General features: G+C 47.0%; 1 protein-coding gene across 1 annotated transcript in view; it reads left to right on the top strand.

The window, feature by feature from the left end:
* LOC119160928 (nose resistant to fluoxetine protein 6) overlaps positions 1 to 12,753 on the top strand; it is a 119,767-nt gene that overhangs the window by 27,683 nt on the left and 79,331 nt on the right. Inside the window, exon 2 of the mRNA XM_037413206.2 lies at positions 5,998 to 6,400. Coding sequence (XP_037269103.1) covers positions 6,157 to 6,400 — 244 coding nt within the window. The 5' untranslated portion in view covers positions 5,998 to 6,156. The remainder of the gene's footprint in view (positions 1 to 5,997; positions 6,401 to 12,753) is intronic.

Below are 12,753 nucleotides of genomic sequence, written 5' to 3'. Positions count from 1 at the left end.
CTTGAGCAACATTGGTGGGTGCTGCGAATGGGGTCGGCCGTTTCAAGTACCCGGTGCAGTTAACAGTGGACAGACAGACAGACAGACAGACAGACAGACAGACAGACAGACAGACAGATAGACAGACAGACAGACAGACAGACAGACAGACAGACAGACAGACAGACAGACAGACAGACAGACAGACAGACAGACAGACAGACAGACACAGACAGACAGACAGACAGACAGACAGACAGACAGACCAAAGTTTTTGCGTCGAAGGTCTTCAAGAAAAACTATTGTCTTTAAAAGGCTTCGGCTTCCTCACTACACAGGCGCTATACTCTGGTATACATAGCACCTCCGTCGTATCACCTGCCTGTGTCCTTGTGTGTTACTTGCGCTATTCTGCGATGCGCTCGTACCAACTAGCTCGGCTTTCCGCACTGATTGAGCATTGAACACGACAAGATAATGACACATGGAACTACTCTCTCTTAGGAAACGAAATAGGCAGAAACACTGTTGGTAGGAATATGTTGGGTATGCGCATCTGCGCTGACACGCAAATGCTGGCGGCAGCATGCACGGAGGTGTGTCACCTGGACTCGCGTTCACACGAACCTTCTCAGAAAAGTTTGCGATATCAGTGGCCAAACACGGACTTGAGCATTACGCAACAAAAAAGCCTCTGTATTTTGCCTTCCACAAACTTAAGTGAATTTGTTGTTATTGTCGTATTTTTATTTTATTACTTATGTGCTGTGTTTTGAGAATAGCGTACTGTCATACTTTTTTGTGTGTTTGTTTTGTTTTTGTTTGGCGGACGCAATCATACTTTCGTGTGTACATCCCTGCTCAAATGCGTTCAATACCCCTCTCTCGTCAATCTCTTTTCCGCTGGCCGCATCTCCACAGATAAGGTAGTCAATCGTGCGTGACCATCCGAGTTTACTACCTCAGCTTTTTCTTCACTTTTTAAACTTTATTTTCCCCTTTATAACGTCTCATACCTCGAGAACGAGCCAAACTCCGGCAGACAAACTCGACCGATGTGTACCTTTATTTGACCACGTGCTCCCTGCCTGCCCAGTTTTTAAGCATCGGCAACTTTCGGGCACTAGAGAGAACGTAACAGCGTCGCATCAGACAAGGCCGAGGGTATGTGTTTAAACTCTGTAGACGTATACACCCAACCTAGCTCAATCTAGTAACCATTGTTGCGCATCGCATGTGGTGATCTTCTTTCTTCCATACTACATAAAGGTTGCTATCGTCGAGTCTCACCTTTGGCAGCTATCTGGCATTCTATATATACGCTTTCGCGAGCACTCCCTTTGGACATCGGAGCAGGGACATATGCAGCCCGCTGCAATGGTTCAAACCAACGACTCCGTATACTTCCTCTCCCATTCTAAGGGCGATAATGAATAAGAGGCAGAAAAAGGAACAGAAAGATCACCCCAAGGTTACCTTAAACGAAATTGTTAAGGAACTATTAGTTTAAAAGCAAAATCAAGGGCACGAAAGGGGCCTTTTTAGTTTACGTGAATAGCCTGTAATTTTGATTCGTTGTCCAAATCACTCGCTTATTTCGGTAGTATTCGCTCGCTGTTGTTTTTCTCTCGATTGAGTTAGTTCGAGCAAAGGCGTTAAAACACGTCACGCGTGATTGTGCAGTTCATGTTTCTTGCATGAAGTCTGCAGAGAGACTTGTAAAGTGGGCTGTACATCCACTTGCTTAGTTATGGTGGCCTGGTGTACAGGGAAGTCCCGAAAGCTGAATATGGTGGCGTCGACTCGCCGTTTGTGACCAATGGCACGCCTATACGAGATTACGCTAGTTGACGTACCGCACCGGCGCAGGACTGAACGAGCAGCTCAACGAGGTATTGATGTTGGCAGTCCCTCACTTGACGCCAATTAACGGCGGGACAGCCACATGCACTGACGCCAACTCTTCGGAGCGATACTGCTTCTTGGTGTGTATAAAATGTGTATAAAGCCACTCAGGAGGTAATGCCTAGGTTTGCCACTGACGTTCGAGAAAAATTCGCCCAACGACGAACAAAAAATCGCCAAACGTTGTACCTTCTTTTTTTTTTACAAATTTTGCCAAAAGAGTCGCGACTCGAAAGAGAGAGAGAGAGAGAGAGAGAGGGAGGGAGAAACGAGAAAAAAGGAAGGCAGGGAGGTTAACCGCGTCTCTCATAATCATATGGTGGTTTTGAGACGTTAAACCCCACAAATCAATCAGGGAGGTTAACCAGATGCTAGTATCCGGTATGCTACCCTACACTCGGGTTGGGGAATAGGGGGTTGAAAGAGAAAGGGAGAGTTAAAAAATAAATAAGAGAAAAACACCGACACACACGCACACACAAAATCAGTCCACTCAGAGGCGTTCCGACAGGCCAGTAGTGCGTAAGAAGCCCAGTATAGCGCTTGCACGGCTTTCTTCTGTGACGATGAGTCATGACGATGGCGCAGTATACTTTCTTCTGACAGCGGCTGGTCATCTAACCTGTTTAGTGTATTAGAAAGGTGTTGTCTTTCCAGGTTGTATTTCGGGCAGTCACACAGGATATGTCGAATGGTTTCTTCATCTACGCAGTGTGCACAGTCGGTGGTGTCGGCCATACCTATGCGGAACGCGTACGCACGGGTAAACACGACTCCTCACCATAGTCTGCACAGAGGAGTAGCGTCACCTCGTCGAATTTTTGTTGGAAGCTGTATGATTAACGTTGGATTAAGTGATCGTAATCTTGCATGCGTAAAGAGAGGCTCATTCCAAAGAGCCATGGAGCGTTGGCGAGCAAGCATGCGGAGCCTCCTAGCAGCGTCCGTCCTTGAGGGAGGTATTGACTGGTTGTTGTCTTCTGTATGGGCTGAATGGGCAGCTTAATCAGCTCGTTCGTTACCGATAATTCCACAGTGGCTTGGCAACCACTGAAATATAACGTGGTGCCCTTTCTCTGTTATATGGTGTAGCATTTCTGCTGTTTCAAATACCAACTGCTCGTGTGGACCGCGGCGTAGATTTGACAGAAGTGACTGCAGTGCTGCCTTGCAGTCGCAGAAAATCGTCCACCGTTGCGTGCTTTGGTCGTTAATGAAACGCAGTGCAGCGCGAAGCGCTGCAAGCTCTGCTATATGTGTTACATGCCTAGTAATAAAAATTGCTAATTATTTATAGCTCCGTGGAATACAGTACTATTTATTCATACACTTAAATTATATTGAAGTTTTTCAATGCCAGTCGCATCCACCGCTTCATCGTGAGAGCATGTGTTGCTCTGTGCAAAGAATTTTCCCTTTTTCGGGGAATTTCCGCCTGTCATTTTGAGCCATAGAGAAAAAGAGAATCGTCGTGATATTGCAGGGTATTTCAGGAATGGTGAAATTCTCCTATGACGACCAATAATTAGCGGTCATAGTGCGCTTTCATCTGCTGTAATCGGTTCTGGCGCATGTACCACGCAAGCATAGCCTTTGAGCTTTGTTTCTGATATTTACGCGGAGCCATTTCTCGTTCACTATTGGTGTTAGACTTTAAGCCCACAGTGTGCATTAAACTAACAGTATATAAACTAATAGACAGGTTTAGTTTAGTTTCGCGTCCGCGGCAGCCGTACGGACGCAGCCTCCCATTGCTAACTGCTGGCGGCTGCTGCGAATGTGCAACTAGATCTGCAGTCCAATGAAGTCCTGCTTTTGTTCTGCTGCAGTGGAGGTGCTAGTCGTGACTGCAAAAGTCGCCAGTACGTGAGACACGTGTATTTATGGTATGTGTGTGCGTGGATTGGGGCGGAAATCAGTATTGTTGTGCAGGGAAATATGCTGGGAATTTCACCATCGTTTACAGGGAAAAATCCCCGAAATAGGGAATTTTCATGTCTCCGAATGTGAATTCTTCGGCGTAGTATGAAACATCGCTGCACGGTGGGAGGGCTCAGTGGGCTCGACGTGATACCACCCGCTTCAGCATGACAGCACTGAGTAAGGGCATGCATACGCCAGCAGCGTCCCTGAATGCTATAGCGCTGCAAATTTTGCGATAGTTTGAGTTGTAGCGAATCCAGGGTGAAGCAGTAGCTACAACAAGATAGAGAAAGCGTGCGAAGCTTTCCTGCAAATTTAGAGAATTTCATTTCAGTGGAAAGGTGGGTACTGATAGTTGAATAACTAAAGTACAGAGCAACTAAAATAAATGCGAAAATGCTGCGTAACCATCGCAATTTTCGAACCTCCTATTTTGTGCGGCCATGCTTACGCTAACCATTCGCCTCAGTGCAGTTTCTCAAGGCTGCCCTAAGGAGTTGAGGAAGTATGTTAATAACAAATTTAAAGTTTGCATACGAAATGAAGAAGTACTACAGCAGTCAATAAGTCGAGAAGCTATTTAGGAAAGGTGTAGCTGTGTTCGGGACACACGGCTTAACTGTCACCTGTAACCACTTAAGAAGTGAACCTTCAAAGAAGCTTAAAGCACCTCAAGAACTTAGTGTAATACCAGCTCCTCGCGGCGTGCGAGGCAGTCCGCTGACCTAGATTTTGCTGGGAGGTCGCTGGTGGACGCACCAGTGAGCCATTGCCTCCAGGAGCTAGGTGAATTGAGGAGACGCACTGGAGAAACAGTACAGACGTACTAGAAACAGTACAGACGTACTGAACAGACATACTGAATTCTACCGGGGGTCTAAAACTACTAAGTATGTTAAAAAACATTGTCGCCCATTCGTATAGAAGACACATAGTATTGAATATAATTGTAAGTGCTTTAACTCACTTGTTTTGATTTTGCTTTATATTACGTTATTTTGCTGTACTAGTCATTACGCTCTGTATATGCATAATTAACCAATGGTCCCACTACAGTTTCTTACTTTAGGACCCTTGCCTGTATGTTGTTCATGTTGTAACATCTTGTTTTGAAAGCAATAAACTGAAACTGAAAACTGAAACTGAATGCTTAACTCAGATGAGACCTGAGCCGAGAATTGCCGAAAATTCGCCATGTTGCCATTCATAATTTTAGGTCACCACGGGCCTCTCAAATAGGCCAATTCGGCGAAGCGTATCCACCAGTGGCGACCCTGGTCATACCCACGCGTAGGTATATAAGCTCTCGTGTGGTGCGTCGAAGCTCTTCTCTTCGAATGCCTAATGCACAAAACGCTATAGCATCTGCAACGCAATTAGCATGATGACAGGGGACGCCTGCCACGGCATGAGCCGGAGCACCATATTGGTGAATCCAGAAATCACTCACTCATCTATACGATGCCTAAATGAAAAAAAAAAGGGAATCTCGGAATTAGGTAGCCAATTTAGAGTTATATACGATATACATTCTGGGTAAACTCAAACTGTCGCGACAATATGAAACTGTCAACCAGTTCGTACGCGCGTTTGCAGGTTTTCTAGTGAGGCATTCTTCCGTTTATGTACTACATAGTACAAATATGTCTTTATTCACTTAGTGAACCTTCTGCTCTGAACCACGCCAGCTTGCCGATTATAATATATCTGACAAACGTCGAGACGCGAAGGGTTGTCCACATAGCCGTTTTTAGTCTGGCTTGTCCGCGTATCGCACCAAAATCAGTCGATGCTCAGAGTGTCCACGAAACGTCTCCTATATATACAAGAATCCGTTAAGCACACAGCGTTTATCTCGGGGCCATGCTCGATTCACTCTCATGGTCACTCCCCGCGGCCAGTGGGCAAACGTGCGTCCTTGTAAACACTCGAATACTCTCTGCGCATGCACTATGGCATGCAGTTCCGGCTCGTTGATGCATGGGTACAAAGAAAGACGCCAGTATCGAGAAAACATGCGCTCCGTGGCTCTCATCACCGGTATGCCTCGCGCGACCGTGGAGCGTTATTACTGCCTATTTTCAATCACGACGGACGGCACATGCACTCGGTGCAGTCGGATCGCAAATGCGGCGCGCGCGCACCTTCTCACTCCCGTGGCTGACTTCCCCTCTCCTTTGGCCTACGCAGACTTTGCACCGTTTCGGCTACCGGACGATCGCATCGGGCCCGCTTATCAGGGGCGAGCGATGAGGGACCCGCCACCGGCGATAAGAGTGCACGGCGGCGGCACTGGTACGACCTGAGCCCTCGACTTCGGCAGTCTCTCGGCGCGGCTTGCCGGACGTCATGGCGAGTCGCCTCTGCTGGCCACTGCTGGCCCTGCTGCTGGTAGCGGGGTCCGCGCGAACCATGGACCTCAAATCTATGGGCATCGACCTGGAGCGCGCGTCGTCCATTCTGCTGCCCATGCTGCCGGTCATCTGCAACGCCAACAAGGAGCAGAAGCAGAACATCGACTGCGCAGGATGTGTGGACTCCATGGTGCAGTACTTCAGGGCGCTCTCTCACGGCGAGGAGTGGGCCATACTCAGTGAGTGTGCGCTCCAGTCGCAGTTTCCTTCACACGGTCGGCTATGCGTTGCACGATAGAAGCAACGAAAAAGTACGGGAGCCTCGACTTCTGGGCCGCATTGCGAGTCAGAGAACCACACTGTTGAACCCAGGAAAGCCGAGGTTCATGTACTTTCATTTCTGCCATGTATAGCCCGGCGCATACCCACAGTCCCCTATCAGTCGAGAGCATCCTTCAGAAAAAACTATTCTATCGGTAGAAGTGTTAGTAAAAGTTAGGGTGGGGGAGGCCACAAGGTAAATTTAACAAATTAATACCATTGTTCACCTAGCTGGCAACTCTTTTTCACCTAATATAAGGTGGTGCAGGAATGGTACGGGCATTTTAAAATTAGCGAGTACGCACAGAGCGCAGCGAGTTGGCAGATAGTTTTTCAAAGAGATAAATCCGGTATTTTTCCGATAGTCGTGTACAATGTATACTACTTAGCTGACGAATTAAAATTTTATGCAGTGCCATAGTTTGCGCATTTTATCCTTGAATAACGGTGAACTTAATCTCTGAGAAGTGTCCCTGCTTGCGCACTGAGGTTAAATGTACATAAGATGACTGTAATGTAGGATTACTGATGTCATTCGATTATTACACAAAAGGAGAGAAAATAAGTGAAAGGTTTCTTGTAGTTATGTCGTGTACTGTCTTCAGTTACCGTTATTTGAGCTGACAAGCTGACTTCGTCATGTTGAAGATTGCGCAGTATTCACCACGCTTCCGGAGAAGGCTAAAGTGTTGGACGGGAACAAGAGTGCCACTTTTAGTCGGATGCAATGGATTACTCAGCTGTGGCGTGTGTTCGCGGAGTAGTTTACCTTAGAGCATGAATGTTCGAAGCATCGCAAAACCCATCTACAGCGGAACACAAATGCCTATCAGACACATAGCTGTGCTTTCAAGTATGTTATCAGTAGGCGTTGGTCATGTGCAGCCGATACCGCTCCAGCTCCTCTCGCCCCTCGCCCCCCCCCCCCATCTCCTTGTAATCCTTACAACCACTTTTAAGGCTGTTAAGACAAAGTGCATTCGCTTCTACGGAGCAGTGATCTTAGAGAAGGTGCGCAACTCGGAATTCGCTGCTGCACGGCAATTTGTATATCAAACAAAATACGACAGCTAAATTTTTGTGCGTCTTACAGGGTGGTAAGGATTCATCACGGATACCTGTAGGGACCAGAATTCACGCAAATTCCTATGCTTTTCCTTACTCCCTGGTCGACCAACTTGGAAATATGAGCGTGAAGTAGAGGCTAAAAAGGGCTTTTATAGTGTTTTTATAGTGCCTATAAGGGCCTGTTTTTGGAGTTTGTACCTGAATGCCTATGAATGCCTGTAAGTGCTTATTTTAAATGCGAGGCATTTCTTGGCGAACTTCGGCGACTTTGTGCGTATCTATCTATCTATCTATCTATCTATCTATCTATCTATCTATCTATCTATCTATCTATCTATCTATCTATCTATCTATCTAGCCGCCTACGACCTTTAGCTCATCAGGCCGTTTGGGTGATGGAATCTATACCAGAATTGGTATGACATAGCAATGACTGTATGACGAGCATAAATGACTAGCCATAACATGAAAATCATGACGTTTCATGAATGTCATGATTTACATGTGCTGGTCTTGCTGCTCTTGTGGTGGTTTCGTTCAAATGACATATTGCAAAACTGGTATGGTGTGACATGACTGCAGGGCGAATACGACCCACCCTATCGTAGAAATCACAACATTCATGTCATGTAAGTCATGACTACACGCCACGCTCATAGTGAGCTCGCGGTTGGTTGGTATTATGAGACGTGAATGAAGGACGAAGATATATGACTGCTACAAACATGATAATCATGAGATGCGTGTCATGTGAGAACATGAATACATGCCGCGCTTATGGAGTGCTCATGGTCGTTTCGCTAGCTTTAGATATATCAAATCTGGTATTATGTGACGTGAATGGACGATGAAGGCATGTGACTGGTGCAAGACATGACATGCATGTCATGTCATAACGTCACTACATGCCAGGCTTATGATGCGGTCGTGGTCATTTCGCTAGCTTCACATATACCAAGTTTGATATTACGTGATGCGAATGAGCGACGAACACAAATGCCAGGCACAAACATGATAATCATGTCATGGAAGTCATGTACGGTGTAATTTACGTGTGCCTCATAACGTAGTTCTGATTTTAAAGTGACATATCAACCTTCCTGAATCGTGCTTCGCATATAATCGACTCCTACTGCTCGTGAGATCCGCCTTTTTTTTTTTCAACTAGCGCCAATATGAACACCCTTTAACCTCAAATTTCACTTTCGACTGACTTTTAGAATTATCTATGTTACCGGGAAACATTCTCTGTTCGGAAATCTGTGGTATTAAGCCTATTTTTCAATAGTGGAACAATCTTCCAAAAAAAAAATAACTGCTAGTAGCTGCACTGAAATGAGCGTGCCGGCCACCGTACGCCATGCGGTTGGCGAAAGCGAAATCATCGAGACTCATCATCGAAAAAGAAGAGTGTAGATAAGAGATAGAGAGAGAGAGTGAGAAAGGAAAGGCCGGGAGGTTAACCAGATATTGGCATCTGGTTTGCTACACAGCGCGGGGGGCGGGGAAGTAGGGGCAAGAAAGAGGGGGTAGATAGAGAGAAAAAAAACGCACGCGCAATCATAAGAAAACGAAAACACACACAGGAAGGGCGTCCTAGCTACAACAGTTCAACAAGGCCGGTCGATCGCAAAAAGGGTAGTAGCGCTTTCAGGGCCTTCTTCTGTGAAGTTGCATCTTGTCGATATTGTAGAATTCCTTGCTCCGACAGAGGTTGATTGTCTAATTTGCTGAATTCTTTGCGAAGGCATAGTTGTTGTTTACTATACGCTAGGCAGTCACAAAGAATATGTTGGGTCGTTTCTTCTTTGCCACAGTGGCCACAGGCTGCGGTGTCGGCCATCCCAATGCGGAAAGCGTAGGCGTTGGTTAACGCAACGCCCAACCACAGCCTACATAACAGGGTCTGGTCTGCTCGGCAAAGCCTCGACGGGACTTAAAGACTTAGCGTAGGGTCAAGCGAGTGCAGTCGGGCATGCTTGAAGAGTGGCTGATTCCATTGTGATGTGGTTTGCTGGCGAGCAAGCCTGCGGAGCTTTCGTGCAGCATCTGTCCTAGAAAGTGGTAGTCGTAGTTTATGATCTTCTGTGTGGGCTGAGCGGGCAGCTTGATCGGCCCGTTCATTGCCGATGATTCCGCAGTGACTGGGCAACCACTGAAATCTAATTTGGTGCCCTTTCTCAGTCAGGTGGTGTATAACCTCTGCTATCTCTAGTACCAGCTGCTCGTGTGGTCCACGGCGTGAAGCTGATAGTAGAGACTGCAGTGCCGCCTTCGAGTCGCAGAAAATAGTCCACTTGCGTGTAGGTTGATCAACTACAAATTGCAACACGGCACGAAGTGCTGCCAATTCTGCTGCCGTTGATGTTGTTGCGTGAGATGTCTTGAATTTATTTGTCGTGGCCAACCTTGGTATCACTACTGCTCCTGTAGAGCTGTCCGGCTGAACCGATCCGTCAGTGTATATATGTGTGGAGTCTTGGTATTTCTCATACAAGAGAAGTAGTGTGAGCTGTTTAAGAGCCGGTGACGACAAATTGGCCTTTTTATGAACGCCAGGTATGTTAATATTAATCATTGGTTGAGTGAGGCACCATGGCGGAGTCACGGGTCTAGCGGCAGGAGAGAACGAAGTTGGGATCGACTCACCATGTGCGGTCACTGTTTTGCAGTAAGATGTGCATGGTCGGACCACTGGTAGAGAGGCTAGGTGATGTCGAGGAGTTCGAGCAAGGTGTCGTATATGTGTCCTCAGCACTTCCACATTAATGTGGGTCTTGATGAGGTTGTCACTTGTGATGGCGATAGTTGCCGCTGTTGACGCACTTTGGGGCAAGCCTAAACATATCCGGAGTGCTTGAGCCTGGCCACTTTGAAGCATTCGTATGCTTGTTTTACTTGCGTTGGTTAATATAGGTAGGCTGTACCGAAGGAATCCAAGGAAAAGAATCCTGTATAGTCGCAACATAGCAGTTGTGGACATTCCCCAGTTCTTTCCAGCGAAGAACTTGAACAAATGACAGATGCCTGTCAATCGCCTTTTCATGTATGATACATGTGAGCTCCATGAGAGGTCTCTGTCAATTATAACACCTAAGAACTTGTATGATCGGAGGTGACGTATCCTTTCGCTGTTTATCAGAACGCTGTAGTTCTGCATTGGTTTGCGCATAAATGCCACAAGTGCACATTTCTCAGAGGAAATTTCTAGACCTCGTTGACGGAGGTAAATAGCAACTTGAGTGGCAGCTCTCTGAATTCGCGCTCGCAGCTGTAGACGTGTTACTGCAGACGTCCAAACGCAGATGTCGTCCACGTACATTGACAATCTGACAGTACTTGGCAGATGCTCATTGGCAGAGCTATTAGCGTCAAGTTGAATAGTACAGGGCTAAGTATGCCACCCTGGGGAACACCACGGTGGCTGTAATGTAGCGAAGTGTCACCATCCTCGGTTCTCACGAAAAAGGATCGCTCAGAGAGATAGCTGCGTAGCCACTGAAACATCCGACCACCCACTCCTACCTCCTTGAGAGTGGTGAGGACTGCTTCATGTGTGACGTTATCATACACCCTTTTAACATCAAGAAATAAAGAAGCGCAGAGACGCTTACGGCCTTTTTCGTGTTGCACCTAGCTGACCAGGTCTATGACGCTATCAATTGATGACCGGCCATGGCGAAATCCCGTCATAGCGTCCGGGTAGATGTTGTGATGCTCCAGGAACCATTCTAGCTGTCCAAGTACCATCCTCTCCATCACCTTGCTCAAGCAACTAGCCAGTGCAATCGGGCAGTATGATGTGAGCACCAATGGTGACTTGCCAGGCTTCAGTAATGGAACCGAACGGCTGGTCTTCCAGTTAACTGGGAGGGTGCCCTCTCGCCACGAATCGTTGTATGTCTCGAGGAGGGCACTCCTCGCACACTTACCAAAGTGACACAGTGCTCTGTATGATATTCCATCAGGCCCGGGTGCTGATGTCCGTCTACACAAAGCCAGTGCTGCTTTAAGCTCATGAATAGAAAAAAATTGGTCCATGTGGTGATCGTGTGATGTCGTGCCACCACGTGAGAGCGTGGAGATATTGGGATCTGCGAGTTGACCAGATAAGTTAGCACAGAACTCTTCTGCCACGTCGACCTCCGATCTCTGTTAAGAGAGGGCTAGAGCCTTGAATGAAGACCGCTGAACGGGAGCTGTCCGGAGCCCTCTTATTGTTCTCCACAAGTGTGATAAAGGCTTGCGACGATCTAACGACGCGCAGAAGGCTGCCCAACGTTGTGACTGTAGCTTATCTATGTGGCGTTGTATCTTCTTCTGAAGACGTCTAGCGATTCGTAAATCGTCGATTGCTTTCGTGCGTCGGTACCTTCGTTCCGCACGCCATCGGAGAGCCCAAAGTCGTTCTAATTTCACATCAAGTTCGGTTACTCTCGAAGAGCATGTGAGGGCGCACACTGTGTCTTGCACTGTGGACTTGATCACCTCTTCTAAGTCAAATGAGGTGTTCTCTTGACAGCGTTCTTCCATGAGAGATTCAAACTTGGTCGAGTCCACTCTTTGGATAGTTTCGCGTACCTTGCAAGGTGATAATCCTCTGATCTTGACATATGTGGGAATGTGGTCGCTCCCATGTGTTTCTATGTCCACAAACCATCCTGCACATCTGACGAGACCTCGAGAAACAAAAGCCAAGTCAAGGCAACTGCTGTATTCAGGGCCACGTAAAAATGTTGGGCTGCCATCATTTAACAAGCACAGCTCGTTGTCTGAAGCAAACGTTATCAGACTTCTACCCTTCGCGCTGATCTTCGGGCTCCCCCATAGCGTATGGTGGGCGTTGAAGTCTCCGATGATCACCAATGGGCCAGGAGTGGATGATAGAATGTGTCCTAGTCTTCTGTGGTCAAATCTACTTGATGGCGACAGGTATACACCGACAACAGGGACAATAAGACCCGTTTTCTTCACTGTTAAGCATATATATTGGTTATCGTTGTCAGGTGGTACAGACCGAATAATGTAAGTCAGGTCACAGCGAATAAAGAGCAGGACCTTGCTGTTTCCACTATAACAAGCCGACATAAGTGATTCATATCCGGAGAGTCTGATAGCGCTCGGTAAATTTGGCTCGCGGATGACGATGATGGGAAACATATTGGTGGAAAAGAACCGACGGAAATCTGCAATGCGTGATTTC

The sequence above is a fragment of the Rhipicephalus microplus genome, chromosome X, assembly GCF_043290135.1.
Source record: "Rhipicephalus microplus isolate Deutch F79 chromosome X, USDA_Rmic, whole genome shotgun sequence".
NCBI lineage: Eukaryota > Metazoa > Arthropoda > Arachnida > Ixodida > Ixodidae > Rhipicephalus > Rhipicephalus microplus.
Note: the sequence above shows the minus strand (reverse complement) of the source record. Positions and strands in the feature narration are given on the sequence as shown.